Source organism: Genypterus blacodes, unplaced genomic scaffold (assembly GCF_046128005.1).
Source record: "Genypterus blacodes isolate CSIRO-AG114 ecotype Tasmania unplaced genomic scaffold, CSIRO-AGI_Gbla_v1 ptg000129l_1, whole genome shotgun sequence".
NCBI lineage: Eukaryota > Metazoa > Chordata > Actinopteri > Ophidiiformes > Ophidiidae > Genypterus > Genypterus blacodes.
The window spans coordinates 30,292-57,500 of NW_027466931.1; the positions used below are offsets into that span (position 1 = coordinate 30,292).

Consider the following 27,209-nt stretch of genomic DNA (forward strand, 5'->3'; position numbering starts at 1 on the left):
AAACACACACACACACACACACACACACCGAAAAGTCCTTCTGTGACTCTATGGGATGTGATGTTCTCCACAGTAATAGCAGCAGTACTTGTTGACAGTGTGGTTAGTCTTACTTTGTGAACTATTACTGATTAATATGTTATAGTTGCAGTACAGAGAGTATAGTTGCATCATCAGCAGGGGTGGCAGTTGCAGTTCTTGCGTAGTATCCTTGCATAGAGTAGTAGTGTCACTAGGTTTACTAACATCAGCAGTTGTAGCATTTGCAGTAGCAAAATGTGTATTTATTTTGTATTTCTTCTGTGCCTTTGCTACTGTGACGACTGAAAACCTCATCCGTGAGATCAATAAACGTCCTATCCTGTCCTTGCAGCAGTAGGGTCAGTAGAAGTAGTAGTAGAACTAGTGGCAGTGGTTGCAGTTGTGATAGTTTACACAGTAGTAGTGGTAGTAATATGGACTTCAATAGCTGTGAGGACACTGTGATTGGAAGTTTGTAACATTGACTAGCCCCAGTGGTTTGTCAATCTACCAGTAGTAGATAAAGTAGCATTAGCAGTTGGAGAGTTTGCAGTAGGAGCCATAACTGTAAGGCCACAGTTGATAGTTGACCTATCTCAGAGAATAAATTCTGAAGCACACACGCACACACTTCCTGTCACCAACTGCACATTTTGGTTTCCTGACTCAAGTCGAGAAAACAAGTGCGAGCGAGGCAGAGGAAGTGGTATCTCTCTTTCTGTCACACTTGGCTGCTGCTTTATAGAACGTGTGTGTTTTAGCGTTTCCTTTTATGGCAAACAACACAAAATGGAGACATTTGTCACTGAATAATAAGCAGATATGGCTTGTCTGTTCTTCCGCTTCTGTTAAATGATTCAGGAAGTGGAAAACTAAGAAGGAACCGTATTAGGACATGTCACAGTGACGGAGGGGGGACAAGACAAGGCTAGTCAATTAAGATACAAAACTGGAAGATTTCTTCCTGTAAGAAGTCGATGATGGGAAAAGTACAACAGTGGTTTATCAGTGAGAACACAGAGTGAGCTTACTTAATTTAGGAAGGTGATTGGTGAGGTAACATGGATAAAAGAAGCCTCCCAGATAAGATACAATGATGTGGTTAGCTTCACAGTCAGGATACAATGTTGTAGGAAGCTTCCAGATGGATGGGAGGGGCTTCATGTTCATGGTTTGTACATATTCTTTTCATAGGCGAGCCAGGGGAAAGAATCGTATGACTGTTCAATAAGTCTCACTTTATTGTCAGTTTGATCTGAACATGGATGCATAGTTGTAAATACAGACCATGTAACCTTAAAAATGAAGAAGAATTCGTAGGATTCCCACTGCAAATATGTGTATCCATAAAACCCAAATGGACTCCAAGGGTTTTAATTACAAATGTTCTTAAATTTTCAGAATGTTTTACATGCTCACGTAAAACAAATCTTGCACAATTTTGGCTAAAAACACACAATACAGTGTCGCCTGGTTCTCCTAGTAGCAATGGATATCTTTCGTGCCCCCTGTTGGAGACATAGGACAACAAGCAGGAAGGAAAACAGGAAGAACAGAGTTGCTTCTGTGTAAAAATCTAAAATAAAACAACAAAAGACATGACATAAGATGAAGTTTATTCCTCCTCCCATCACTTCCAGCTGTTAACATGTTCACAGAGCAAGCCCATGACTGTGCATCGTCAAAAACGGGGCTCTTAAATCGACAGATACACTTACATTACTATTATTGTCGACAACATTGCAACATGATCCGTTCGCTACAGGAAATGTACATTCTTTTTGTAAAAAAAGAATTAAAACACTGCTGTGTATGTGTGTGAGAGCAAGACACGTGACTGAGCTTCACTTCACTGGCTTCTGTGATGACCTACCTGTCTGTCTGCTTACCTGTCTGTTTCTCTAGGGCTGTGTGCGAGTGTGTTCGGCAACTGTTGCTCTCTCCTTTCACCCGATAGGAGAAAATAAAAGAGGAGGTTCTGCTCCTCTTACTTTATCAGTTACTCATATCAGTGTGTTTGGACCTGTGTGTGTGTGTGTGTGTGTGTGTGTGTGTGTGTGTGTGTGTGTGTGTGTGTGTGTGTGTGTGCGCGCGCATTAGCGGTCAAGGACATAGGTCTTATAGATGCGGTTCATCTGCTCAAGGAAGATGAAGGTGAGGACAGTGTGCGGGCCGAGGCGAGCGTAGTATGGTGTGAAGCCTTTCCACAGGGAGAAGAAACCTTCTTTACCTACGACACGCACCAGCACCTCCTGAGAGACAGAGGGAGAGAGAGACAGAAGTAAAAAGACAGAAAGCAATGTTGCACAAGTGCTTATTGGTCTCTCCTATGGGCTGATCAATGCTAAAGGTAAACTGACCTTTGAAGCAAGTCAAAGGTTGGTTTACAGCTTAGAAACTTCACTGTCACAGACCTCACTGACCACACACCCACACACCCACACACACACACACACACACACACACACACACACACACACACACACACACACACACACACACACACACACACACACACACACACACACACACACACACACACACACACACACACACACACACACACACACACACTCACTCTCTCTCTAACGTGTATGCAATGTTCTCAGTGACTCACCAAACCGTTTTTATACTCTGGCTTGCCGTCGATCATCTTCATATTCTGAATCCTGGCAGAGAGACAGAAAGGATGACCAAAACAAGTCAGTGATGTGTTCTGTGTGTATTTACATGTTACTGAGGCCTGTGTGTGTGAGAAGTAGAGGAGAGAGAGAGAGAGAGACAAAGAAACACAGAGAGAGCAAGTGGAGAGAGGGTGACAGGGAGAGTGACAGAGCAAGACATAGACAAACAATGAGAGGAGAGCGAACAAGAGGAGGGAGACAGAGAGAGGAGAGAGCGAGTGTTTCACCTGGTCTTGACTATGTCCACAGGCATGGATGCTGCTGTGGTAACCAGACCACTTATCATACTGGCACAGAAATGACACAGAATACCATCTGACAAATAACCTGTGGGTGGCGGGGGGGGGGAGGGGGGAAGAGAGAGAGAGAGAGAGAGAGAGAGAGATTTTAGTTTTAGTGCAAAGAAGTACAGGTTCATATTGCAAATGTTTACTTTTATTTGTCTATCTCTTTACAAAACATATGATGACAACCTGAAACATTAGTAAAACAAGTCCAATTTCAACAATAAACAATAATAATACAATACAAATACAAATATAAAACAACATGTGAAGATCTAGAAATGATTTTTAATGTCACTCACTACAATTTGCTTTCACTGACAACAATACAGGAGAGGCAAAACGTTCAAAGACTTTGCCAGAACAAACATGTAGCATTTACTGAAAAGTACCAAGCTGCAAATGAACGAAAAAGAGTGATTTGGATAGCGCTGTGGAAAGCTGGGGAGAGCAAATTGATCAAGAAGACCGATTTGAGAAGATCGTAAGGCACGGAAAGCCGTTCACAGACGAGATTACATGAAAGAATCACTTACTAAAATATCAGAGAATCTATCCTCTGAAAATCACCTTCATTAAACGCTGCATGTTAGCGGCGGGACGCTGTCACTTTGCTAGGTCACAAAATCGACATGCGTTGTGGGAAATGTAGTTTATGGACAATGATCGCTTGTGAGCAGCATAGACGTTTATTTTGCTCTCGCCTTGAGTTTGACACCTGTGACTTAGGAGAAGGAACCCCTGTATCTGTGTGTGTGCATGAGACAGAGAGTTTGTGTGTGTGTACCTGAGTCTAGCAGTGCCTGTTTGGACTGAGAGTAGGAGGCCAGCTGAGCTGCGTTCACCACCACTGCCCGTGCCATGGTGGGAATACACCCCTGCAACACACACACACACACACAGTATGATAAGCAGACACGCAGGCACACACACACACACACACACAGTCTGATAAGCAGACGCACGCACGCACGCACGCACGCACGCACGCACGCACGCACGCACGCACACACACACACGTACGCACACGTACGCACACACGGGCACACGGGCACACGCGCACACACACACTTACCCTCCACAGTGTTGTGACTCCCTCTTCTCTTGTGATTCGAGCAAGTGCATTAAAGACATTTTTGTAACCTCTCCTCTGATCTGGAGGAAGACTGGAGACAGGCAGAGATACAGATGGACAAGAAGGGACAGAGACATCATAGAGTGATCAAAAGAAAAGAAAAGTTTCATCCTTTGAATGTGATCAAACTCTTGTTTAGAGGACAAAAGTGCCTCAGAGACATATGTAGACACATTAATGTGTATGTGTGTCTCACCGTCCATCAGCAGTCATTCTGATCAGAGCGACCTCTGCTGGTGTCCCCACAAACGCGCCTGTGGCTCCAGCTGTCATACCGATCAGAGCCTGCAGGGGAAGCACACACACTTTAACTGACTATATGTTACTGTGTGTGCGTTTTAATATTTTTGGGTGTGGGTTTGTGTGAGTGTGAGTGTGTGTATGTGAGAACCTTGAGGAAGAAGTTTGGTGGCCGTCCGTCCTCTCCAGTCATCTTCTCGAACAGGATGGTGTAGATTCCTAGACGAGTTGTCGTGTATGTGGCCTGACGCAACAGACCTGCAGACAGACTGACAGAGAGAGAGAGAGAGGCAGGTTAGAGCAAGAGAGAGAAAGAGAGGTGGGATGAATATGAGAGCGAGAGACAGTTTGTTCAGATATACAATGCTTTTTTGCTTCCGTCTCTCTCTATGCATCCATCTGTCTACCTGTCTCTCTGTGTCTCTCACTCTCTTCTGCCTGTCTCTCACTCTTTCAGTCAGTCTCTCTCCTGTCTCCACGTTTTTCTGTCTGTCTGACTGTCTCTCCACTCTCTCTTCCTGTCTCACCCTCGCCTGTGCCTGTCTGTCTGTCTCACCCGGTGTAGATGCCTCCGACACCCTCGTTCTTCAGGATGGAGGCCACAGCGTGGAAGCTGGTCTTGTACTCTCTAGCCTTTGACCCCTGACCGCTCAACTGCATCCTGTTCTTCACCAGGTCCAACGGCTGCACGAACACTGTTGCGCCCATTCTGGAAAGACAGACAGGTGGACAGACAGAGAGACATAAATGGAGGGAGACAGTCAGTATCTTCAAGTGCAACAGTGCATTAATTCAGTGTGTGCGATTGTGTGTGTGGACTGCGGCCCGTTTGACACCAGCAGCTGTCAGGAGAGTACAGCCCCCGAGGAAACCACTGAGATGCTTCAGCGTTCACACACACGACCGAAGGAGGTCATGGCATTTAGCCAGCGAGCAAGAAGAGAGAGAGAGAGAGAGAGAGAGAGAGAGAGAGAGAGAGAGAGAGAGAGAGAGAGAGAGAGAGAGAGAGAGAGAGAGAGAGAGAGAGAGAGAGAGAGAGAATCTGGTTGTGAGCATTGTATTTCACATGGAATTATGAGTTGTTATTACAACTTCCTACCAGTAGATGTCAGGCCCACACAGGAAATCCCATCCCATTTTACCGTACAACATGTATCCTTGTGCATAACCTGCTTTTCCTACTGTTGGCCACATTTGAACCCGTTGAGTTGTGTTCTAACTGTTGAATATTGTTAGATGTAATTCAGATCTATCTATCTAAATCACTTTAGGCTACAGGCTCTCATAAAGTAAACACTCGGTATTAGTGTCTAGTACGGCATTAGTAGCTATCGGTAACAGCCAGTGTTGCCCTCATGACGTAAGCGGCTCCACCAGTCTTGTCTCTGTTAACTAAGCGTGCTAACTGTTTGTATGCTCTTGGTCCTAGCCGAAGCTCGCACCAGCCTTCACAGCGGCCAGTCACTGCCAACTGTCTCACTCTCCACTAATCTGTCTGTCTGTACTGACACTTCAGTGACAGCTAGCTTTAGCTCTGCGACAGCTAACAAAAACAAGTTCACGAGAGGATCCTGTGACAAAAACTGCTCTCTCGTCTACCTTAATTAATTCTACATTCATCACATTCTTTAACTCTTAAATACAAATCACACATAAAAAATATACATATACACACATACATATGTATATACTGTCATTGTGTATTGTCTCATCTTTGCAACACAAAGTAAGACAAACCATACCATGGCGCATCAGAGCCTTACGTCACCTGCTGCACAGGTGTTCTAGATACCTGAGCAGCAGGAGACAATCTGAACTTTACGGCCGGCAGCTACAACCACAAATTCTTTCGTGGGCTCTAATTGTCAGACAAAATGTGTCGCGGTGCAGTCTCTGGCTCTGTGAGTGTGTTAGCGTTGCGGTTAGCCACCAGTAGCCTTTGACCGCTGACATTAGCTCGTTAGCATGCAGCCACCTACCCGGCCAAGCCTCCAAACAGGAACTTGATGGCCTTGGGTGATGTCTTGGGCTTCGCCTCCGCCATGTTCGTCGTAGTGTGATCCCCGGACAGATTCCCGTTGGCTGCCTTTGTGCCTCTGAGCCAGGCGGTCTGCTGCTCACTATCGGAGCAGCAAGGTGACTCTCCGAGCGCCGCGCGTCATAAATCAGAAAGAGGAATGGACCAATCAGGAGGCAAGGAGGCCGGGCCGATAAAACGCGAGCCCTAAAGAGGAGGTATTAAGAGGCCTTCAGGTATCCTCAAAGCAGCTCGGACATCTGAGAAAGTCAGGGTTATAAACGCAACAAATGCGCAACGTAATTTTTTTGTATGACATTTTATCTCAAATATGAACGAACACACATAATCTAAATCAACAGGCATACGGTTTACCATACGGTCATGCTGTTTGGCCAACCAGAGAGCTGAAGCGGCTCCATAACCCACATCACGTAAACACATAGGGGGAAACTATGTAATGTGACAGCAACAACTGTTATCCAATAGAAATCCGCTATTTATTCTTTCTCTCAATTCATTGGTTTAGACCTCAAGAGGGACGGGACCTGTCAAAAGTAACAGCTCGCTGCGGAAGTGAAAACAAGACGGTGAGTAGAGACACAAAACTAAAACTTCAACCGCATTAAAAACGTTCAAACGCCATACACGTAAAGTTTAAAACCCGCGAGACAAATCCAGGAGCTATCCTTCTTTACTTTACGTTATTGTCACGTTTTTATTGGTGTAAGGGGGCAGCTAGATTAGCACACGGAGCTGTCATTTGTATATTTCGATGACAATGAATCGCATAAACACACGGATATCCGAAAATAGCTGCTGCGTGAGAGCGCGAGATGATTTGGACTAATTTTATTTGTAATCGATTATTGTTGTTTTTGTCAGGCGAATACAATCAGGGAAATAAACAGCTTCCACACTTTTAGAAATTTTAATTTCCAGGACGCATAATTTCTCCAAAATAATAATATTAATCATAAAGTTGATCCTTATTTTAAATCCAGTAGTGAGGAATGAGTGGATATTTTTTTTTAAACGATTGCACATTGGATTTTTCATCTCTTTGATTGAAAATAAAAATTATATTTGGAAATTTGAATATAAATAAGGTATTTATTTAATCAATATGAAAACATTGATTTGTCAAACTTGCTCATTTAATTTGCAATTGCCCTACAATTGTATATTTCTCCACGTTTCAAAGGCTTTAACAGGTTTCTTCATCCTGACATGTTACCCTCCCAGTCTCCAGCAGATGGCAGCGCTGTGAAATCCCATTTCGAAGTTATCCAATGACAGCGCTCGGATCATGGCCGAGGACGGGGCATCAAGCAGGCCGGACCAATGAGAAGACACGACAGCCATGACAGACAGGGACAGGGCGGGGCTGCAGCCGAGGAGGAGGAAGTAAGGAGGAGGAAGCGGGCAGAGCCAGAAGTGGTGGTGAGACAGACAGGGAGGGATGAGACGGGAGGTGAGACGCCACTGCCTGTCTTCCTGTTTCCCTCTGAGCTGTTGTTTTACTCTGAGGAGAGGAGCTCCCACAGGAGAGTGTTAACATTGTACAATCCGTACAGTTTCACACTGAGCTTTAAGGGTGAGTACCCGTCTGTTTGTCCAGTCCAACAAATTCTTCCAGAGATGACAAAACTCTGAAGTGAATCATGGTTAAAATGAGACAAATCCTCTATGCCTGAGCCTGAGTGGAGTAGTTGCCTCACATCCATCATCTCCATTCTTCCAGGCCTGACCAAGCCTAATGTGGATTTCACAAATGAGCCCAGGACCTGACCGTTCACATGAGGCCCTGTCAGATGTTGTCCTCTGAGGCAGAACGTTGTTGGGTTTACCATATTGACAAAGTGCTCCACCTTAAATTAAACAAACATGGATCTCTGATGAACCCCATGCCATGTGTCTCTTTGTTTCTCTCTCTAGTCTTGTGTACCGCTCCGTCTCTCTACAGAGTGGTGGAGGCAGAGGGCAGCGTCAGAGCAAAGTCCTGTGTAGACCTGTAAGTCCACAGACACAGTATAATGATAACACACTCAGTATCCAGTAAGTAAACACATTGCACTGGAAATGATGGACATGTGACCAAAAAAAATATCACAATTTCCTCTTCCCTTGTCAGGGTGGTGCGTCACCTGGATGTCTCTTCCCGCAACTGGGGCCGCAGAGACCGGTTCCGCCTGGAGGTGAGAGGAGGAGGTCAGGTGGGGGAGCGGGAGATCTGGGCGGAGCTGAGAGGAGGAAGAGAGGGGGAAGAAGAAGAGAGGAGGAGGAGGAAGAAAGGAGGCACAGGAGCAGAGGAGAGCAGGCCTGAAGGCCAGCAGAGGGCACTTTATCCTCTGCTGGTGCCCACACACCCACAACTACAGATCCCTTCCTCCACAGGTAAGCCTGTGAGGGGCGTGGCTTCTTGGTGGATATTATGTGGGCGGGACCTAAAAATCCATCTGGATTGGGCAATGTTTAGTAGAACAGTAAATACTTTCAATCAATAAAGCAGAACTAATAGTCATTTCTGAAACATCCTCTTCTTTGTTTTGTTTGTTTGTTTGTTTGTAGGTGTGCGCAGTGTGTCACAGTGGGTGGTGTGTTTCTGTGTTTCTGTGCTGTGTGTTTCTGTGTTGATGCTCCCCCTCCACACTGACAGCAGCTCTGTGGTTCCACCCTGCCTGCATGTTTCTACCAATCAGAAGCTGGCATGTGCTTACACCCTCGGTAACACACACACACACACACACACACACACACACACACACACACACACACACACTGTCTTTCTGATCTGTCTTTCTGAGTGTCTTTCTGTATCTGTCTCTCAGGTCTTCTTACAATGGTGTTTCTACGGTAACCGCTGACATCACTCCCTATTGCCTGATCAATACAAGCTGCTTCTTGGCATCGCCCTGATGACGTAACGACACCTCAGACCCACCTGACCTCTGAAAGGTCACACAGGAGTCTGCACAGGGACAGTTCTAACGCCTTCATTCAACAAGTTTAACATGCCAATCAATAAATGATTTGTCATCATGAAGATGTCATGAGCCTCATGGGAAATCTGATATCTGGTTGAAGGTTGTCAGCATTCACACTGCAGGTTAGAAGCCGGGACATGCTGTGTGAGCAGGATTGTAAAGTTCAATTAGGAGACGACAAAACACAGCCAAAGCACTCAGAAGCAACAGGATGCACAAAGGGCTCACACAGGATCCCCGTGCTCACATCATCACTCACTACTACACACACTGTGGAAACTAAAGCTTACAACAACCAAATGAATAATCCTGCATGGAAATTTGAGCAGCATCTGCCGTCTGCTCTGCCCTGCAGCAGCGACGCTTCCAGTGTTCCAGGAGTAGCGGAGCTGCCGCTGTGCCACACACACACACACACACACACACACAGGCAGTGTGAAACAAGCCTACAAGCTTTTAGGATCAGTTAAAGTCCAGTGAATTTGACCCAGTTTGTCACATTTGTTATATAATGTGTAAGTCCTCATTCAAAGGTTTATCTTCATGGAAAAGGAATGCATATGTAAATGTTGAAATATATCAGTGCTGACATGAAAATGTGTATTGTTTTCTGTTGTGAATTCTGCTCAGTGATTTTAGAGAAATGTTACTTTCAGGACATTTATATCTGAAAGTTAGTCACTGACATTGTGGTTCTCTTTGTGGTCTTTGAATGGAGCCTTATGGACCCATGAACACATGTTAAAGCTCCTCTACAGTTCCCTCTTTATATTGATTACAAGGTCTATGAACTGAATCACCGGACCAACAGACAAGGTGAGTAACTCTTAAATGGTCCAATTGACAAAAAACAATAGTGGTGACGCAGTCTGGGCATAAAGCATCAAAATCTGGACATTTTCCCTTAGTGTTACTTTGGAAATCCAGTATGGAGCCGGTCTGCAGGCTGTACATACAAAGCCAGTTCCAGCTGTGTTCCTAATATTGCAGTCAAGATGCTGACGTGCAGGCGCTGATTTGCATACCAAACATGTTTATTGGCATTTGTTGCATACATGAGGAGATTAAAGGGTTTTACAGGTTGGATCAGAGGTAGGTGATCAGTGAGCTCAACCTTACAGGGTCACGACCTTTGACCTTTTCACTGTTTCTCATTGAGTTTGACAGGAGATTATATTTCAAAGACCAGAAGCATCATAATAATAAAACTACACTAAACATTTGCTCCTTCTCATGAATTCTTCATAGATATTAACTGAATACGGTCAAGACCCTTGAGGTTGCAGCCCAATGAGGTATAGATATTCTTTACAGTCTACAGGAATGGCTTCTACATTCATCAAATATAAATATAGGTTCATCATAAACAGTCCATAAATATCGTTGCTTATTCATTTCTAAGTACTTGTATTAAAGAGTGCTGTCAGCCATGAAGAACAGGCGACGTAATCTGGACCAACTGGCCCAGTGATGATGCCGATTGTGTTTCCATGGTGACACCTTTGTGTTGTACAATGTACAATGTAAGGGTGTGCTCTGACATCTTATGGCTCTTAGTTTACAGATAAAGGTGTGAATTTGTATAAACAGAATATGGTCTATTCCTGATGATTCCTCTGCAGAAGAGAGACATTTTCCAACTGGATGAGATGTAGACCTTCCCATCTCCATGACGACAACAAGTTCCAAATGTGTCAGTAAAGAGTCCACACAGAGCTACGAGGCTGATATGTTGTGTGCAACCATCGAACAAAATGAGAAGAAGAGGAAAATTGTCTTTCCCTCTCTTATTTTCTTCTTTTAATACTTCCCCTCTGTCGTCCTCCTCCTCAGCTTCTCATCTCTCTCTTGGTGCTTTGTGGCTTGTTGCCAAGCACAGCATCCATCTCAGCAATGAGGGGCGGAGTTAGCTGAGACAGAACCTGCAGACAGACAGACAGAAAGAGGAGCTGAAGGCATTTCCTGTTAACAAGTAAAGTAGTGAAAGTCAGACCGATGTTTGTACCCTGATAGAAGCGAGGTTCTCCATCAGCTGATCTGTGTTTGAGACACCAAGAAGAACTGAACTGACACCTTCACTGCGCAGACACCAGGCTGCACAGAGAGACAGACAACTGGTGAGAGAGACACAGGTTTGAGTGACAGGTTAACAGGGTTCAGACTGTTCAAGAAAACGATTACACACCGAACATGTTCAGAGAGAGAGGGAGAGACAGACAGGTTCACAGAATGATAGACAGGTACACACAGAGTGACAGAGGTTCACAGAGAGACAGACGACACAGGTTCACAGAAAGCTGGGGTCTCTGCTAGAGTAACACAGGTCCAGAGAGAGAGAAAGACAGTTTACAGTGAGACAGACAGGTCCCCCTATACCACAGCGGTACCTATAGCCAGCTGTGCAGGCGTGCAGTTGAGCCTTTCTGCCAGCAGATGAAGCGCTTGGATTTTAGTGAGCTGCTTCTTTCCTTCGTCACTGCAGAGCCGCTCCTTCAACCAACCATAAGCCTGGACACACGCACGCAAGTACGCAAGTACGCAAGTACGCAAGTACGCAAGTACGCACGCGCACGCGCACACACACACACACACACACACACACACACACACACACAGTATCGATCACCACAGTAACAGATGGTCTTCCTGCACTAATTTTTTATGCATCAATGATTGTGTGTGCGTGTGCGTGTGCGTGTGCGTGTGCGTGTGTGTGTGTGTGTGTGTGTGTGTGTGTGCTTGTACCTTCATTGAGGCCCTGGAGCACTCTGGGACGCCATCATTGTATTTCCCAGTCAGCAGACCGCAGGCTAATGGGGACCAGGTCATTGCTCCGACACCTGAGAGAGAGAGTACAAACTAATGAGTGGTGGCCCATCGTCCCAGTTCAAACGTTAAATCTTCAGATTTTCACTTGAGTTCCTCCTCCTCCTTCTCTAAGTACTCATATTTCAGTTTCAATTCTGCGGTCCAGAGAAGTTGCAAGCCTACCCTAGCACGCAGAGTGGAATCACTCATTCATTCAGCAATTTTTCAAGGTACAAAATAAATATTTCAAAGAGCGAATGTTACCCCATTAATACTTTAAGTTTGCAGCTCCGCCAAACAGACTTCCCCTTTAATCTCAGGAGCTCGGGGTTGAAGTGTCTCGGCACAATCCTGAAATCTGACTTTCTAAGATGGAACCACTCTCTAAATGTGATGAAAATGAATGTTCTGCTGAGATTTCTTTACCTGTCTCAATATCTTCCTCTATTCCTATCTAAACATGTCTTTGAGTCTTCAGACAAAATGATCAGTGTCTTCATTTGGGTTGCGAAGCCCCTTAGGACCCGCAAACCACTACTACAAAGATGTAAGTTCAGTGGGGGTTCCGCCTTACCAAACCTCCAAACCTATTACTGGGCAACTCATATCGACTGGTGGGACGAAGGCATATACATTACATTACGAGCATTTGGCAGACGCTTTTATCCAAAGCGACTTACATTACATTACAACCCTTCGCAGAGGGGGGAGCAATTGAGGGTTCGGTGCCTTGCTGAGGGGCGCTTCGGCAGGGGCTCGAACTGGGGCTCGAACCGGCAACCCTCCGGTTCCCAAGCGGAAGCTCTACCCACTGAGCTCTCCCCATATACAATCTTCATACTGTCTCGTCCTTTGCTGGTCTCGGTCTCATGTAGTTTAAGGGCGTACACAGGGTCCATTTCTCTAAATCCAGATTCCTCCCCCCCAACCTGCCCTAAACAATATGCTGTTTGTGTGCGTTACCGATCTTGTGGTAGAGCTCAGGCAGGTGCAGCTCCACTTTGTCACGTTGGAAGTAGTGATACTCTGCCTGCTCGCACACGGGAGGGACTAGGTTGAACTGTCGCGCTATGGAGTACGCCTCCTACAGAGAGACAGACAAGCAGAGAGACAGACAGGTACTCAACACACTGTACTCTACTGTAGCTTAGTTTGTACTGCAAATTCTACCGTAATTTGTATTTATTGATGTACAGTTTGCGCTTTGTATGATAGTTTGTATTTTGGTTTGTAGTATGATTTGTAGTTACGTTTGTGCTGTAATTTGGTCTGGACTTTGTAGATGTTCACCACTGTTTACAGTTGCACCATTGTCATGGATACATTGGTACTGTAATTTGTACTGTAACAGTCAGTGTAGTTTATGGTTTGTGCTTGGTGTATGTTGTGCTTTAATGTGTATTTGTCAGTACTTTGTTGTGTATTTTGCTGTATTTCCGTGTTGTTGCCCACCATGATTTCCACTGCATTCCAGCGTGATGTTCCCCAGTATAGAGACAGACCCTGATCGATCACAAAGGTCATGGCACGCACGACCTCTGCAACACACACACACACACACACACACACACACACACACACACACACACACGCACACAGACACACACACGAACACACACACACGCACACACACACATCAGCAATGAAGTCATTAATGTAAAACTTTTCAATTTCTACAGATCTGTGCGTGTGTGTATGTGCATTCTGACCTTCCATTGGTGAGTTGATGTCAGTTCGGTTTGCAAAGACAATGTCAACATAGTCCAACTGTAACCGGGACAGAGACCCACGTAGTCCTACACAAACAAAAACACACACACACACTCTGTCCCTTCATGTCCTCACACATAAAAATAGTTTGTTGTTCAGTTTTGGAGGCTGTAATGTGCAGACATCCTGCACCACTCACACACACACCCCCAAACACAAACAAACATCAGCGTTGACAGCTGTGACATCATCACATGACAGAAATGATCCCAGAAGATTTGTCATGCAAGAAAAAAACCACAAGGACAAATGGAATATGTGTGTGTCTGTGTGTGTTTGTATTTTGTGTGTGCAGCTGATCACTGTCAGTCAGAGGTCGTTGAGGCTTTAAGAGGCTCAGTGACACCAAGACTGGATTAGGTTGGACACACACACACACACACACACACACACACACACACACACACACACACACACAGCTGCTGACAGTATTGATTCATTTTGTGAACCACTTAAAAAAACTACACATCCAAACACCGGTGTTGCCGGTCAAATGTTTACAAAATATAAATATTAAAAAAAGATAAAAAGTTGTGATATGACGTGAAAGTTATCAGGGTTGTTACCTTCAATTATGTGTTTCCGTGACAATCCTCGCTCTGTCTCTGCCCTGCACACACATGAAGCAGTGTAATATTATAATAGTGGAATCATATATATTGAAGTACTTCAGTTGTAGTTTAATCGTTGTAATGAAGTACTCACTGTCCTCCCCAGTAAACTTTAGTGGTGACAACATAACTAGATCTCCTAAGAGAGAGAGAGAGGGAGAGAGAGAGAGGGAAAGAGGGAGATAGAGGATGAGGTAATGGAGGGATGAATAAATGTACTGCAGTTTTGAAAAAAATACTTGAAGAACGTATAAATATCTTGACTAACGCACTTGTAGTACCACAGTGCGTAATACTGCAGAACACACATATCCGTCAATACGAAGCGCAGAGAACACATGAGTCCTGTGTGACTGCTGAGGAAGAACACACATACCTCCATCCTTTCTTCTTCAGGATGTTACCCAGAGTGAGCTCAGCCCTGAGATACAGACAGAAAGGCAGACAGACAAGCAGGCAGTTTCAGTGCTTTCTGTGAGGTGAGACAGAGAGAGGACAGACAGTTTCTGGAGGTCTCACTGTACCTTCCTGAGGCATAAACCTCTGCTGTGTCAAACAAGTTTACCCCACTGTCGTACGCCACGGTCATAACTCTCTCTGCCATCTACAGAGAGAGAGAGAGAGACACAGAGGGCAAAACAGAGAGAGAGAGAGACAGAGGGACAGGGAGATAGAGAGAGAGAGAGAGAGAGAGAGAGAGAGAGAGAGAGAGAGAGACAGAGAGACAGAGCGAGACAGGCAGTCAGTAACCCACATTAATATGTGCAGAAACCTCTAGTATTGTTATGTAATTGTGTGTTCATGCATGCAGCATTCACACTGACACACACATGCACACACACACACACACACACACACACACACACACACACACACTTAGTACCTCATCAGAGATCTGAGAGCCAAATGTAACCCATGTTCCTGTGAAAAGGGAAAGAACATGACTGACCGACTGTGTGTGTGTGTGTGTGTGTGTGTGTGTGTGTGTGTGTGTGTGTGTGTGTGTTACATCACTCACCCAGTCCTAAGCAGGACACTCTCAATCCAGACTTTCCAAGATTCCTGAAAAGCAAATCAGTCATCCCATTCAATAATTGGATTGATTGATCAGTAAGCGTTTGTTTAATGAGAAATTATTCCTAATCATTATAAATTAATCATTAACCTTAGCCGTAATGTCATGAATTACATTATCAATTGCTCTGATTATGAGGTTGTGCTTAATTTAGAAGGTTTCTAATTTCTTGTTATGTTATTTTCTACTAGTTTATTCTTAATGCTCTCTCCCACTGAACATTTCTCTATAAATGTAACCACAGCAACCAATAAACCATAAGTGTAAACATAAGTGTGATCAGTCAGATCACAGTGAAGTTTAATCAGCAGAGAGACAGATGGATGACCGTTCACTGGGTTTCATCCAATCATAGTGCTTGCTGTTGGAAGCCAAACCAATCACAGAGCAGAAGGAGAAACCAATCACAGATCAAGTGATTATCTCAGCTCTAATCAACATCTGTTTCTAATCAACATATGTACAAACACACACGTGTGCATGTATATTCAGTCCATGAATATTCAAGCATGTTCCAATATCATGTCAATCTTTAACTGTCCAATCGATATGAAGTAACTGATCGTCTGTCATCAGTCTGATTGACAGCTCAGCTGCCAATGAGCTTCACTACTGCTCTCACACACACACACACACAGCCATTCATACACATGAAATATGATCCTGAGTCAACAGAGTGCACCTGTCTGTCTGCTTATGTGTTCATCTGACTGCCTATATACCTATCCGCCTGTCGTTCCGCGCTAATCTGTACGTCTGATTGCCTAAATCCCTGTCCTCCTGCTTGTCTGTCTGTCTTCCTGGCTGTCTGTTTGTTTTCCTGGCAGTCAATCTGCCTGTCTTCCAGTCTATCTTGTCTTCCTACCTCTCCACGTACCCTTCTCTCTGTCTCTCTTAAATACTGTCTGACGCATTGTGTCTCACTCTCTTTTCTCTCACCTGTATTTCATGTTACTATGACGACCAGGAGCCTCCTTCATATGGGCGTGGCCTAACAGGGAGTTCCTGGCTGTGGGTTCAGCCCTGATCTTTGACTGGCACGTAGCTGTGTTGTTGGCAGTGCCAACCCGTCTCTCCTTCAGTGGGTGCTCGCTCGCCACACCACCGCTGCCACTGCCCCCACCAACATTGCAAGCTATAGACACCTGCATCTTCGTTGCTATGGCAACAATCCTTTTCTTTTTACAAGACTGAAAATCTCAGAGTAGTTGCTTTGAGGCACTGCTGCCACCAAGGTCGCCGGTCACTATGGTAATGGAGTATAGAATGCATGAGCGGAATGTCAACTTTGATTCCGCTCACGGTCACTAAAGCGATCGATCAATCCATGAATCACTCAATCATCTCATCACTGCCAAGAGCTGTTACACACGACAACAACTTTCTTTGTCCAATCCGATGCATCTGTCACAGTCACACGCCAGAGCCAAGATGATGATGATGATAACAGTGGTGATGAAGGAGATGTAGAGTGGTTGTCAGTCCATCCAGAGGAGAAGAGATGAATGTAAAACAAACAAGAGAGAAAGAGCAAGAGGAAAAGAGACGAGCAAATTCCCACACGAGCAGAGACTGACTGTCCTCTGTCCTCCCTCTCCCACTCCCTCTCTCTCTCTCTCTCTCTCTCTCTCTCTCTCCCTCTCTCTCCCTATCTCTCTTCGTCTCTCTCTCTCTCTTTCTCTCTCCCTCCCCTCTCTCCCTCTCTCTCTCTCCCTCTCCCTCCCTTGCTCACGAGCAAGCGGACAAACACACACTGATGTGCAATTAAAAACATCACATGAACATATGATATTACCATCAGTCATTATTGATTCTTACAGGAGTTGCTTTATGATAATTGGAGATTGTTCACATGCAGACATATTGATAACATTTTATAAAGATCTTATTGTCAAGATGAAGTGAATTCTGCTTTTTGTCTTTGCTTCATCTTCTCATTACTTCTTGTTTTATTTTTGACTTTTGCTTAAACCCCTCCCCCACCCATTCACACACTCCCCTGCACAGTGTCATCTATTGCATGCCTTCTGTGCGTGTGTGTGTGCGGCCAGTTCTGAACTTAACAGGGACTACACACAAAGCTGAAAACTAGAACAATAACACACACACACACACACACACACACACACAGAGCCTGGGGCTAAAGGTTTGGTGGCACTAATGTGAATTAGAACAGTACGTGCACACACAGTCAGTCCACCGACCGTCCCTCTATCTCACTGTCTCACTGTCTCACTGTCTCACTCTCTCATCATCTCACAATCTCACTGTCTCACCGTCTCACTATCTTAAAGTGTCACTGACTCACCGTTTCACTATTTTACCATCTCACAGTCTCACTGTCCCACAGTCTTGGGTCTTTGGTCTTTTTGCTTTTCTTAGACTCAGACTTGTGGTTTTGAAATGTTCCGTTTCTTTGTTTGTTTTGCTGTGGTTTGTTTTACTTAAATCTGGTCAGTGTTTGGTTCTCACCACCAGGTGTCATGTCACAGTAAAAGTCCCAGAGCAGAAACAGCATGTATGTAGGTGGAAACTGGTTTGATTCATTACTTTACACTATGATATGGCACTGTGTGTCATTACATTGCACTACAAAATTCCATGTCATGCCATGCTACATGACACTACACTTGTGAAGTAGCACTATGCTACTCACCGCCATGTCACACGTTACACGCTGGGATGTTATGACATTCTGGCATATCACACTATACAATACAATGTTGCATTATGTTTGTTTGTGTCATGATACATTATGTTACGCTAAATCACATGCTACATGCTCTACGCTACACTGTCTTAAACTGCTACGTGACACCATGTCTTATACACAGTATACTGCATGCTAGATTTGGCACGCACTGGAATGATGCTGACTCAGATCTTTTGTTTCTGTGAAAAATACACACGCACACACAGTGGAGATGCTGAAGCAACAAGCTGATAAATGATTGATGCCGAGCCATGACTCAGCAGTTTTGACCAATCAGAAACAGCATAACAGACTGAAGAGAACCAATGCATAAGGAGAAAATAACCAATATACAACCAATATATAGTCACTAACTACTGAGTATAGAAACATACTGTATAACTGTACATAACAGTATAAGCAGTATGTAACCAGTAACAATAATAAATATGTTGTCTCTGGCACCCTCTGTGATCAGTGTGTGTATTACCTGTAGCTCATGTGATTCTTCTGAATGATGACATCACACTCCCTCAGGAAGACCTCCAGTCGCCGTCGCTCCATTAGCCTCTTTGCCGCCTCCATGATGTCGCCCCCCCTTGCTAACTCCTCCCTCTCCTTTGCACCATTCCTTCCTTTCTCCATTTTCCCACAATTCCCTCTGTTTACCTTTGGCTTCTTGTTGAAGCCGTACAGCTCCTCCACCGATATCTTGCCCCCTTTCCCCCCAGACCCAGCCGAAGGCCCAGTGCCGGCCACCGCTGACACCCGGCCCGCAAACATGCCGTTAATGCTAGGGATTGAAGAATATGATCAGTGCTGTTGCTAACCGTTTGAAGAAACTAATGATAATGAGTCTACGAGCTAATGAAGTGAGACAAAAACATAGGCTAAAGCTAGCAATTTCAGATAGCAACAATGGCTAATGCTTATAATGTAAGACAGTTGTTATTGCTAAAGATAAAACCTAATTGACATGAAATGAAAATGCTGAATAGCTTTAGCATTAGCTCCGGGCTCCTAAATCATCGGTGTTTTTGGAGCTTTGACAGTAAAAAAGAGTAAATTTTAGAGTCATTGCAACTGGAAGCAATGCTAATGACGGCCTAACAATGATGCTAACAATGAGCATCAATAATAGAGAATAGCGCTCTGAGCTCATTAAACCATAGTTGGTAAAACTATATGTTTTTTGACCTCTGAAAGCAAAAAGCCCAATGAACAACATCGCCATCTAGAGTGCCTTTGAGGCCATTTTAGTTCATAGTTTATCTATGCACAGCATACAGGAAAGTCCGATGATGACGCATCACAGTTCATGCATTGCACAAGCATCAGAGAGTTATGATTCAAATACAGAGGTCGTTAAGTGATGTCATAGAAACGGACTGCAAGAGTTTCCTCTGGTTGGGCTTGGGTTTATCTGGCAGAAATTTGTCAGGTTTGGATTTAAATCGCTCTGCTCTGTACAGGTACGTGGGTTTGTCAGTTTGGAAATTAAGCGCACACACACACACACACACACACACACACACACACACACACACACACACACACACACACACACACACACACACACACACACACACACACACACACACGCGCGCGTGCACACACACACACACACACACACACAAACACACACACACTTACCTGGCCTGAGGTTTGTCTGCTGTCTCTTTTAGATGTCCGGCTGTTATTGTCTTGGGTCCACCTGTTTGTCTCTGTGTGTTTGTCTTTGTCGTTCTCTCTCTCATATTAATCCTGTTGGTGTAATCCGTTCATTTAGACGTCAGATATGTCTGTCTGTCTGTCTGTCTGTCTGTCTGTCTGTTCTCTCTCATCACTAACAAGTGAACGGGAATTTTAAAATAGTAGAACCAAAATAAAGACATCTGTGTGTGTGTGTGTGTTTGTGTATTTAAGATTAAGGTTGGATAAAATCAGGGAGAGGGCATCAGGCCATATTTGACATCTGGACCAGTGTGGCTCCCCCACATGGCTGTAATGCTCAGTACAGTCAAAAATACAAACAGGACTGCAAAAGTAGAGGGGTTAGCGAGTTTACCTGGAAGTTAAATACAAGATTTCATGACGAATATGAGCCACAGAGGAATGTGGCCATGGCACGCACCTTTGACAGAGTTTCATGAAGAATATTTAGGAACGGTCATTAAAGAGACAACAATGGTCTGTTTTCACTCAGTGTGTGCAACAGTACTGCAGCATAAGACAAAAACTATGTTATGTTAAACATTACCTTAAACTATTCTGCGCTAAAGGCTCAGGATCATACATCTCCTTTAACATGAAATGGTGGGGTGGTGATGGGTGAATTTTCTCATTTACTTTACACTTGAGGTGTCCTGTCATGAATTAAAGAGCGAAGAAAAGTCAGAGGATGATTGACAGTTTCCAAAGTAGTTTTAGTTGAGAAAATAGCTGTATTCTTTATTTTACAAAGTAAAAGCATATAATTTAGTTTCCAAAGTAGAAGCATGGTCATTTTGCTTTAGTGCATTGAGAAGACATCAACCGTTAAATTAAATCATAAAACATTAACTGAACAGGTTTATGTTCATATGGCAGATGAAGAAAGTCGTATCTCTCTCTCTCTTTGTCTTTCTCTCTCCATCTGTCTCTCTGTGTTTCATTTAATCCCTCAGACCATCTATCGGTCACAGAAATCTAACTCAACATCTGGACAAGAGAGAGAGAGAGAGAGTGACAGAGAGAGAGAGAGAGAGAGAGAGAGAGAGAGAGAGAGAGAGAGCAAGAGAGCGAAAGAGAGGACAGAGAGAGTGAGAGAGACACAGAGAGAGAGAGAAAGAGACACAGAGAGACAGGGAGAGAGAGAGAGAGAGAGAGAGAGAGAGAGAGAGAGTCTGGTCCACCTTGTTGAACTTTGTGAATATTTCTGCAATATTTTCCAGGTCCTTTAAGATTCTACTTGTAAACATGACAAATTTTCCCCAATGGGTAAACTTGTCCATGCAGTCCACATTGCCTCTTTTGACAGTTGAAGTCTTCCAATTGGCTGGCGAGGGAAGTCCACATCACCCTTTTACACTCGTTTACCTTGCTCCTCCTCTTGCCTGTCCTCCTCTCCCTCGCCCAGAGAAGACCATGGTCAGTCCGTTGTGGGTGGGGACGTGTCTGAGGGAGCTTTTTCTCGACCCTCTAAGCTCTGATAGGAGCTCTGGGCTGGACAGGGACAGGCGTGCTGGACACAAAAAGACATATCATATGTCATCAATGACTTTGTTTTCTTATAAAAATAAAATCATGGATTGTCCAGCTCACCTTGTCCGCTCTGATAGGATGGAGAAGAGGAGGAGGCGGGGCTAAAAGGCGAGGGCAGGGGGGAGGAGGGAGAGGCAATGCTGGAATCAGAGCAGCTTTCAGGCCTAAATCTGTTCTGGCGCTCTGGGAGCAAAAACACAAAAAAAAAACCATTAGGTTTTTGTGGACGTTATGTAACATTTGAATAATATGAGCCTTAATATGAGCCTCAGACTTGGAGCTAACCCTAAGCTTGGCATGGCTAAACATGGTCTCACTTCAGAGTATATGTATATATACTTTCCCATTCAAAACGTTTTCAATTAAGTTTTTTTTATTGTCACCCAAGTAGTGTCGTGAAGTAAAATGAGCAAACACTAGCCTACTTCTGTGCAGCAGTTCAAGATTACACCATTATACTGCCCTAACTAGCAAGACAGCTTGCTGTCAAACAACACACCAATACTACATAATTAGTCAGCTAACGTACTAGCTAACAAGTTGTTGGCTAGCTGCCAAGCTGCATCACAGAAGGCTTGGTCTTTCAGTAAGTCAATGTCAGCTTTACACAGAGAGGATGCCTTAGATGGTTTATTACCGTCCCTTAGGTAGTGTTAGCTAACATGTTGTGGGGTCAGCCCTATGTTCCCTCAGCCCAGTGGTCCCACAGCCCTATGTTCCCTCATTTCTAAGAATTTTTTCAAAATTAGGCCCTATGTTCCCTCAGCCCTATGTTCCCTCATTTCTAAGATTATTTCAAAATTAGGCCCTAGTTTCCCTCATTTCTAAGATTTTTTTCAAAATTAGGCCCTATGTTCCCTCAGCCCTATGTTCCCTCATTTCTAAGATTTTTTTCAAAATTAGGCCCTATGTTCCCTCAGCCCTATGTTCCCTCATTTCTAGCATTGTTTTCAAAATTAGGCCCTATGTTCCCTCATTTCTAAGGGTTAGGGTTAGGGTTAGAGTTAGGGTTAGGGGACATAGGGCTGAGGGAACATAGGGCCTAATTTTGAAAAAAATCTTAGAAATGAGGGAACATAGGGCCTAATTTTGAAAACAATCTTAGAAATGAGGGAACATAGGGCTGAGGGAACATAGGGCCTAATTTTGAAAACAATCTTAGAAATGAGGGAACATAGGGCTGAGGGAACATAGGGCCTAATTTTGAAAAAAATCTTAGAAATGAGGGAACATAGGGCTGTGGGACCATTGGGCTGAGGTAACATAGGGCTGTGGGAACATAGGGCTGAGGGAACATAGGGCGGAGGGAACATAGGCATGCTCCCCATTTTGTGCTGTGCATCTTCTTCATTTTGCTATTTAAATTACATTTCGAGATTTGAATTGTTTCAGTTTTTAATCTTAATCTGGTAACAGGAAATCACCTTGTAGGAACTCAGCCTGGAGCTCGGGGCTCCCCAGAGAGAGATGAAGAGGACGGGGAGGAGGAGGAGGTGAGGAGGAGAGGTGCTGAGGTGTCACCATCAGGGAAGAGGGGGATGACAGTGACGGTGGAGGTGATGAAGGCTTCATGGCTGAAAAAAAGGCAAGTGAGGAAGAATGTGTACATATGTTATATGTATTAAGCATTTGCATGAGGCACAAATAAATTTCGCTTACTGCAGATTCATCAAACAGCACTGTTTTATGTCTCACTAATTTGCTCTTTTACATAAAACAAAAGCAACTATACGATCTTCAGTACCGCCATGTTTATACTTTGGTGTTCTGGTCTAAGTCATAGTTGCCACCTGACCCTTTGGTTTGTACTTCTGATAAACACTTGCTTGCAGCATAGGTAAGGCTGAAGACTAAGCTCAAACTGATCTCCTGTGGTTGAAGTCTTGTGATGGGAAAAGGACCTGAAGTTTTCATGTTCAGATAAACAAATGTTATCTGCTGATAAATGAAACTTCGATAAATATTAATATTGCGTTTTACTCACTTGTTGGTCTGAAGATCCTCCAACACACTAAGAATAAAAACCACTCCTTGCTGCTCCTGCTTGCTCGACTGTCGTCAATCTCTCTCTGCGACAGTGTGTGTGTGTGTGTGCACAAGGGTGTGTGTGTGTGTGTGTACACTTTGAGCTTTGAGGGGAAAAAAGTCTACATAAAAAAACAACACACTGACTCAAAAGTCCACATTAATGATTGACATGATTTTATGACACGGTTATTGTAGATACCTAGTAGGAGAGAGAATGAGCTGGACTTTTAACCCAAACTGACATACACATACACATACACATACACACCATCAGAGTCACACTAAGGCTGTAGTGACACTGCAGACTGTAAGGGATGATGGCTGTGCACTTAGTTTGAGTTGTTATTAAATATTTCCATTTGTATCCAAGTTTGCAAAGCATAATTGAATCAAATGGCTGCTTGGAAGATTTGCATGCTATGACCCTACAATAAGTGTATGAATGGGGAATGTGAGGTCAGTGCTAACTTAAATGTACAGAACATTTCCAGGGATGTGGAGGTGATCCAGGACACCAGGGGGAGTGAGGGGCTGGTTCGCACCACTTCAGGTACGATTGGTTCCTTCAATAGATTGTATTTCTCAATCAATTTGTTTTTAAAAAGTATGTCAGCTGAAAGAGAACACAACAATGTGCATGACATAATTTGGCACAGAAACTATATTCGTTAGTGTGAATGTCAAGAAAATGATTCTGTTATCTTAACAATGCATGACCAGAATTGCACATCCACTCATCCCTCGACCACAGAAGAGGAAGAAAACAAAATGTGAGGTCTTGATTATGAAACATTAGTATTTTAATAAAGGACAAAAACAAATCTAATTATTTCCACAGAAAAACAGCATTTGTATATTTTCAACTTTACAGTGCTGAAACAGCCAATCATCACTGTTGTCATGGGAACCGTGTTAAAGCGTCCACTTCAAACACCTGGTGAAAATGAGAAAGCGGAGAAAAAATCATTAAACACATCACTCACTTACAAACAAGAATTTTACATGCTTTCTCATGCGTGTGTGTGCGCATTTGCGATTGAAAAACAGACATGGTGACCTTGAATGCATCGTTGTGCTCACATTTTTGTATTCAGGTGATGGAGACTGTAGTTTAATTTGTGATCAACAAAAAGCGGATCTAGCCTGTTTCCATGACAACAAACAATCCAATCATAGTGTGTGTGTACCTGGTCTCTCTGTGTGTGCACAGACACTTTGTGCTGCAGTAGCGCCCCCCGCAGGTCGTACAGGTGTAATGTGACGGGAAACCGCAAACGCAGCAGAAATGTCGGGCAGGAAGCGTGGAGGGTGGGGCCGCTGCAGTCAGGTAGTTTGGCTCTGGCCTCTCCGAAAGATTCTGCCAATCAGAGAGCAGAGACAGAATCAGCTGATAGCAGAGGGTCACAGCCAATCAGCAGGTCAGAAAGACAAAGAATACATGTGTCAGTCAACATGTCCCGCCCACCTCCTCCTCCAGAAGAGTGGTGAAGTTTTTCCTGAAACGCTGCTTAAAGTGATCGCCCCTCGTCTTCCTTTTCTTCTTCTCTGAGAGAGATAGAGAGAGGGGTTAACTGGGGTTTAAGTCAACACAAATTCGTCAACTTAATGTTTCTTGATAGACGCCTCACCTGGCTCCTCCGTCTCACTGAATGCAGGGAGACGGGCAGTAGGACCTGGGGGAGGCAGCGAGGACAGCGGGTCGTCCTGGAAACACAAACAAAAAGAAAGAATCCATTTCCAATTCTCATTACATCTCAAGTAGATAATGATGGTCGATGCGTGTTTGTAGCCCCACTAAACACCCTCGCCTTTTGTCTTGGCCTTATTATATGATCAGACCTGGAAGTTGTCTTTCTCCAAAGCCTCCAGCTGTCTGGTCAATCTTCTCTGTCTGGTGGCATCATCCAAAACTCTGCGTTGTCCAGCCTCCACCCGGGCTGAGAGAACATTAACACACATTCAAGTACTTCACACTGAATACATACTAACGTCATAGCAAGTAAACACAGCACATTGTACGTACATGATTTTTTTTGTCCATACTACATACATTTTAATACTTTATTGAAAGCACTCCTGGGTTCCCTGTGTCTCGGAAATGCCACACAAATAAACTTGAGTTTATGCAGACATTTATTAGCCCATTTAGTCCGTGATATCAATACGCACAGACTGATGTTTGTAAACAAAATAAAGAAGCCGTCCTGTAGCTGTGTTTACGTTAGCTAGCTGCTAACGTGTAGCGCTACACACCGCAAAACCAAAGAATATCTGCTCACCACAAGTTAAAGTTTTGTCAAATGTTTATTCTACTCAGCTGTGCGTTACATAACCAATCAATCATTCATCAATTCATTACCAAATTCGAATTTGACGACCAAACTCACCAGACGCTTTCTTCTCCAGCACCATGACTTCCTTCACTTCCTCTCTACGGTAGCCGAGGGGGACATGCGAACACAACACGTTTTCATCAACGATTTATAATTACTCATTAAGCAATGAATAAGCCAAACGTACGTACATACGTAAATTTTGGATACATGGGAAAAAAATGAATATCCATTTCCAAATTTGCGCCACATTTTATATTTCGCTGATGTTCCGTAATTATTTGGCATCTTTACCTCTGTCGCCACCTGCCGGAGTTTACATTCATATTTCTGTTTCCTGCGATTAAGATCAAATCAATCAAGTCGGCGTTTCTCAAAACAAGTGAAGGCGACTTTTCTGTGAATGAACGTCAAAAAATAAACCACAACTCGCTGCTGTAATGGTAAAATTATTTAATCAACCCTCCAAACTTTATCAGATAATCATTAACAAATAATTTAATGCAGTTTGTACAAAGCCACAGTTTATTCCTCTTATGAACAGGTGCAAACGAAGAGAGAAAAGAGCAGAAACTAGAATCCAGACTGCCAACAAACACATCATCAATCCTGTCAATGTTCAGTTGACATCTGGAAATGCTGTAGGCAACAAGTTTCAACTGCTAAAACTACAAAAAAAAGGGAACAGATAAAAAAATAAAAGAGATATAACAGATTGAGTCTGAAATATTTGGAGTGTGGACATACATTTAAAAACTCGGTACCAAACGTTCCTCTGAATCTTTGGCATTGTTAAATATTTTCTCGATTTCAAATATTTTCATATCTTTTTAAAAACAACTTAACACTTGTGTGAGTTATTCTTGCTCTCTTGGTCCCCTATTTCTCCTGCATGATCAAAACTTTGGCAAAATGGGAGCATCATCAAAAAACAAAAGAGCACCCCCAGCAGGATTACAGGTGGACCCTGCAGCAAAATCATTTCAGTTCAATGTGTAACAGCAGAGACATGATTCTCTCTCACACAAACACACACACACACACATACACACACTGAGTGGAGTATGATTGCTTGCATAGTCAGGTTTGACGTCATGGAAAAAAGGCAACATGGTGACAAAAGACAAAACCTCAGAGCTCTTAATTTGAAATAACATGACATCCATTCTCCCCCTGTCCTTCTCTATCACAAACTTTATGAGTCTGATGGTGAAATGTCCTGCAGTGATGCGTTCAGGCTCCTAAGGTATTTTCCACCTTCTCTGTGGAGAAATAAAAGAT

At 43.8% G+C, this 27,209-nt stretch overlaps 5 protein-coding genes across 7 annotated transcripts in view; 1 reads left to right on the forward strand and 4 right to left on the reverse strand.

Moving 5' to 3' along the window:
* Positions 1-1,620: 1,620 nt before the first annotated feature.
* slc25a11 (solute carrier family 25 member 11) lies at positions 1,621-6,538 on the reverse strand. Its single transcript, XM_076163057.1, has 9 exons — positions 6,344-6,538; positions 4,921-5,073; positions 4,516-4,633; positions 4,321-4,409; positions 4,065-4,155; positions 3,777-3,867; positions 2,933-3,032; positions 2,639-2,690; positions 1,621-2,273 (listed from the first exon to the last, which is right to left on the reverse strand). The coding sequence occupies exons 1-9, from the start codon at positions 6,406-6,408 to the stop codon at positions 2,118-2,120; spliced, it is 915 nt and encodes a 304-aa protein (XP_076019172.1). The 5' UTR covers positions 6,409-6,538; the 3' UTR covers positions 1,621-2,117.
* A 357-nt stretch (positions 6,539-6,895) lies between these two features.
* Positions 6,896-9,427, forward strand: LOC143010648 (motile sperm domain-containing protein 1-like). Of its 3 annotated transcripts, none has more exons than XM_076163058.1 (6): positions 6,896-6,971; positions 7,627-7,978; positions 8,320-8,395; positions 8,516-8,778; positions 8,953-9,108; positions 9,213-9,427. In XM_076163058.1, the coding sequence occupies exons 2-6, from the start codon at positions 7,726-7,728 to the stop codon at positions 9,239-9,241; spliced, it is 777 nt and encodes a 258-aa protein (XP_076019173.1). In that variant the 5' UTR covers positions 6,896-6,971; positions 7,627-7,725; the 3' UTR covers positions 9,242-9,427. The 3 variants fall into 3 exon arrangements, with proteins under 3 accessions (XP_076019173.1, XP_076019174.1, XP_076019175.1); XM_076163059.1 differs by having other exon boundaries at positions 6,907-6,971; positions 7,586-7,978; XM_076163060.1 differs by lacking the exon at positions 6,896-6,971 and having other exon boundaries at positions 7,839-7,978; positions 8,126-8,395.
* A 770-nt stretch (positions 9,428-10,197) lies between these two features.
* On the reverse strand, positions 10,198-19,107 carry LOC143010649 (voltage-gated potassium channel subunit beta-2-like). Its single transcript, XM_076163061.1, has 14 exons — positions 18,815-19,107; positions 15,576-15,619; positions 15,441-15,478; positions 15,082-15,161; positions 14,934-14,978; positions 14,652-14,696; positions 14,513-14,556; positions 13,886-13,972; positions 13,629-13,714; positions 13,140-13,260; positions 12,114-12,208; positions 11,756-11,876; positions 11,374-11,462; positions 10,198-11,290 (listed from the first exon to the last, which is right to left on the reverse strand). Exons 1-14 carry the CDS (start codon positions 19,105-19,107, stop codon positions 11,198-11,200), a joined length of 1,281 nt encoding a protein of 426 aa, XP_076019176.1. The 3' UTR covers positions 10,198-11,197.
* Positions 19,108-24,382: 5,275 nt separating this feature from the next.
* znhit1 (zinc finger, HIT-type containing 1) lies at positions 24,383-26,053 on the reverse strand. The gene is made up of 6 exons (XM_076163183.1): positions 25,983-26,053; positions 25,435-25,532; positions 25,224-25,299; positions 25,061-25,140; positions 24,783-24,952; positions 24,383-24,529 (listed from the first exon to the last, which is right to left on the reverse strand). Exons 1-6 carry the CDS (start codon positions 26,005-26,007, stop codon positions 24,508-24,510), a joined length of 471 nt encoding a protein of 156 aa, XP_076019298.1. The 5' UTR covers positions 26,008-26,053; the 3' UTR covers positions 24,383-24,507.
* Positions 26,054-26,364: 311 nt separating this feature from the next.
* plod3 (procollagen-lysine, 2-oxoglutarate 5-dioxygenase 3) overlaps positions 26,365-27,209 on the reverse strand; it is a 7,391-nt gene continuing 6,546 nt past the window's right edge. Inside the window, exon 19 of the mRNA XM_076163198.1 lies at positions 26,365-27,209. This exon is cut by the window's right edge and continues 477 nt beyond it. The gene's annotated coding sequence lies outside the window, so the exon portion shown is untranslated.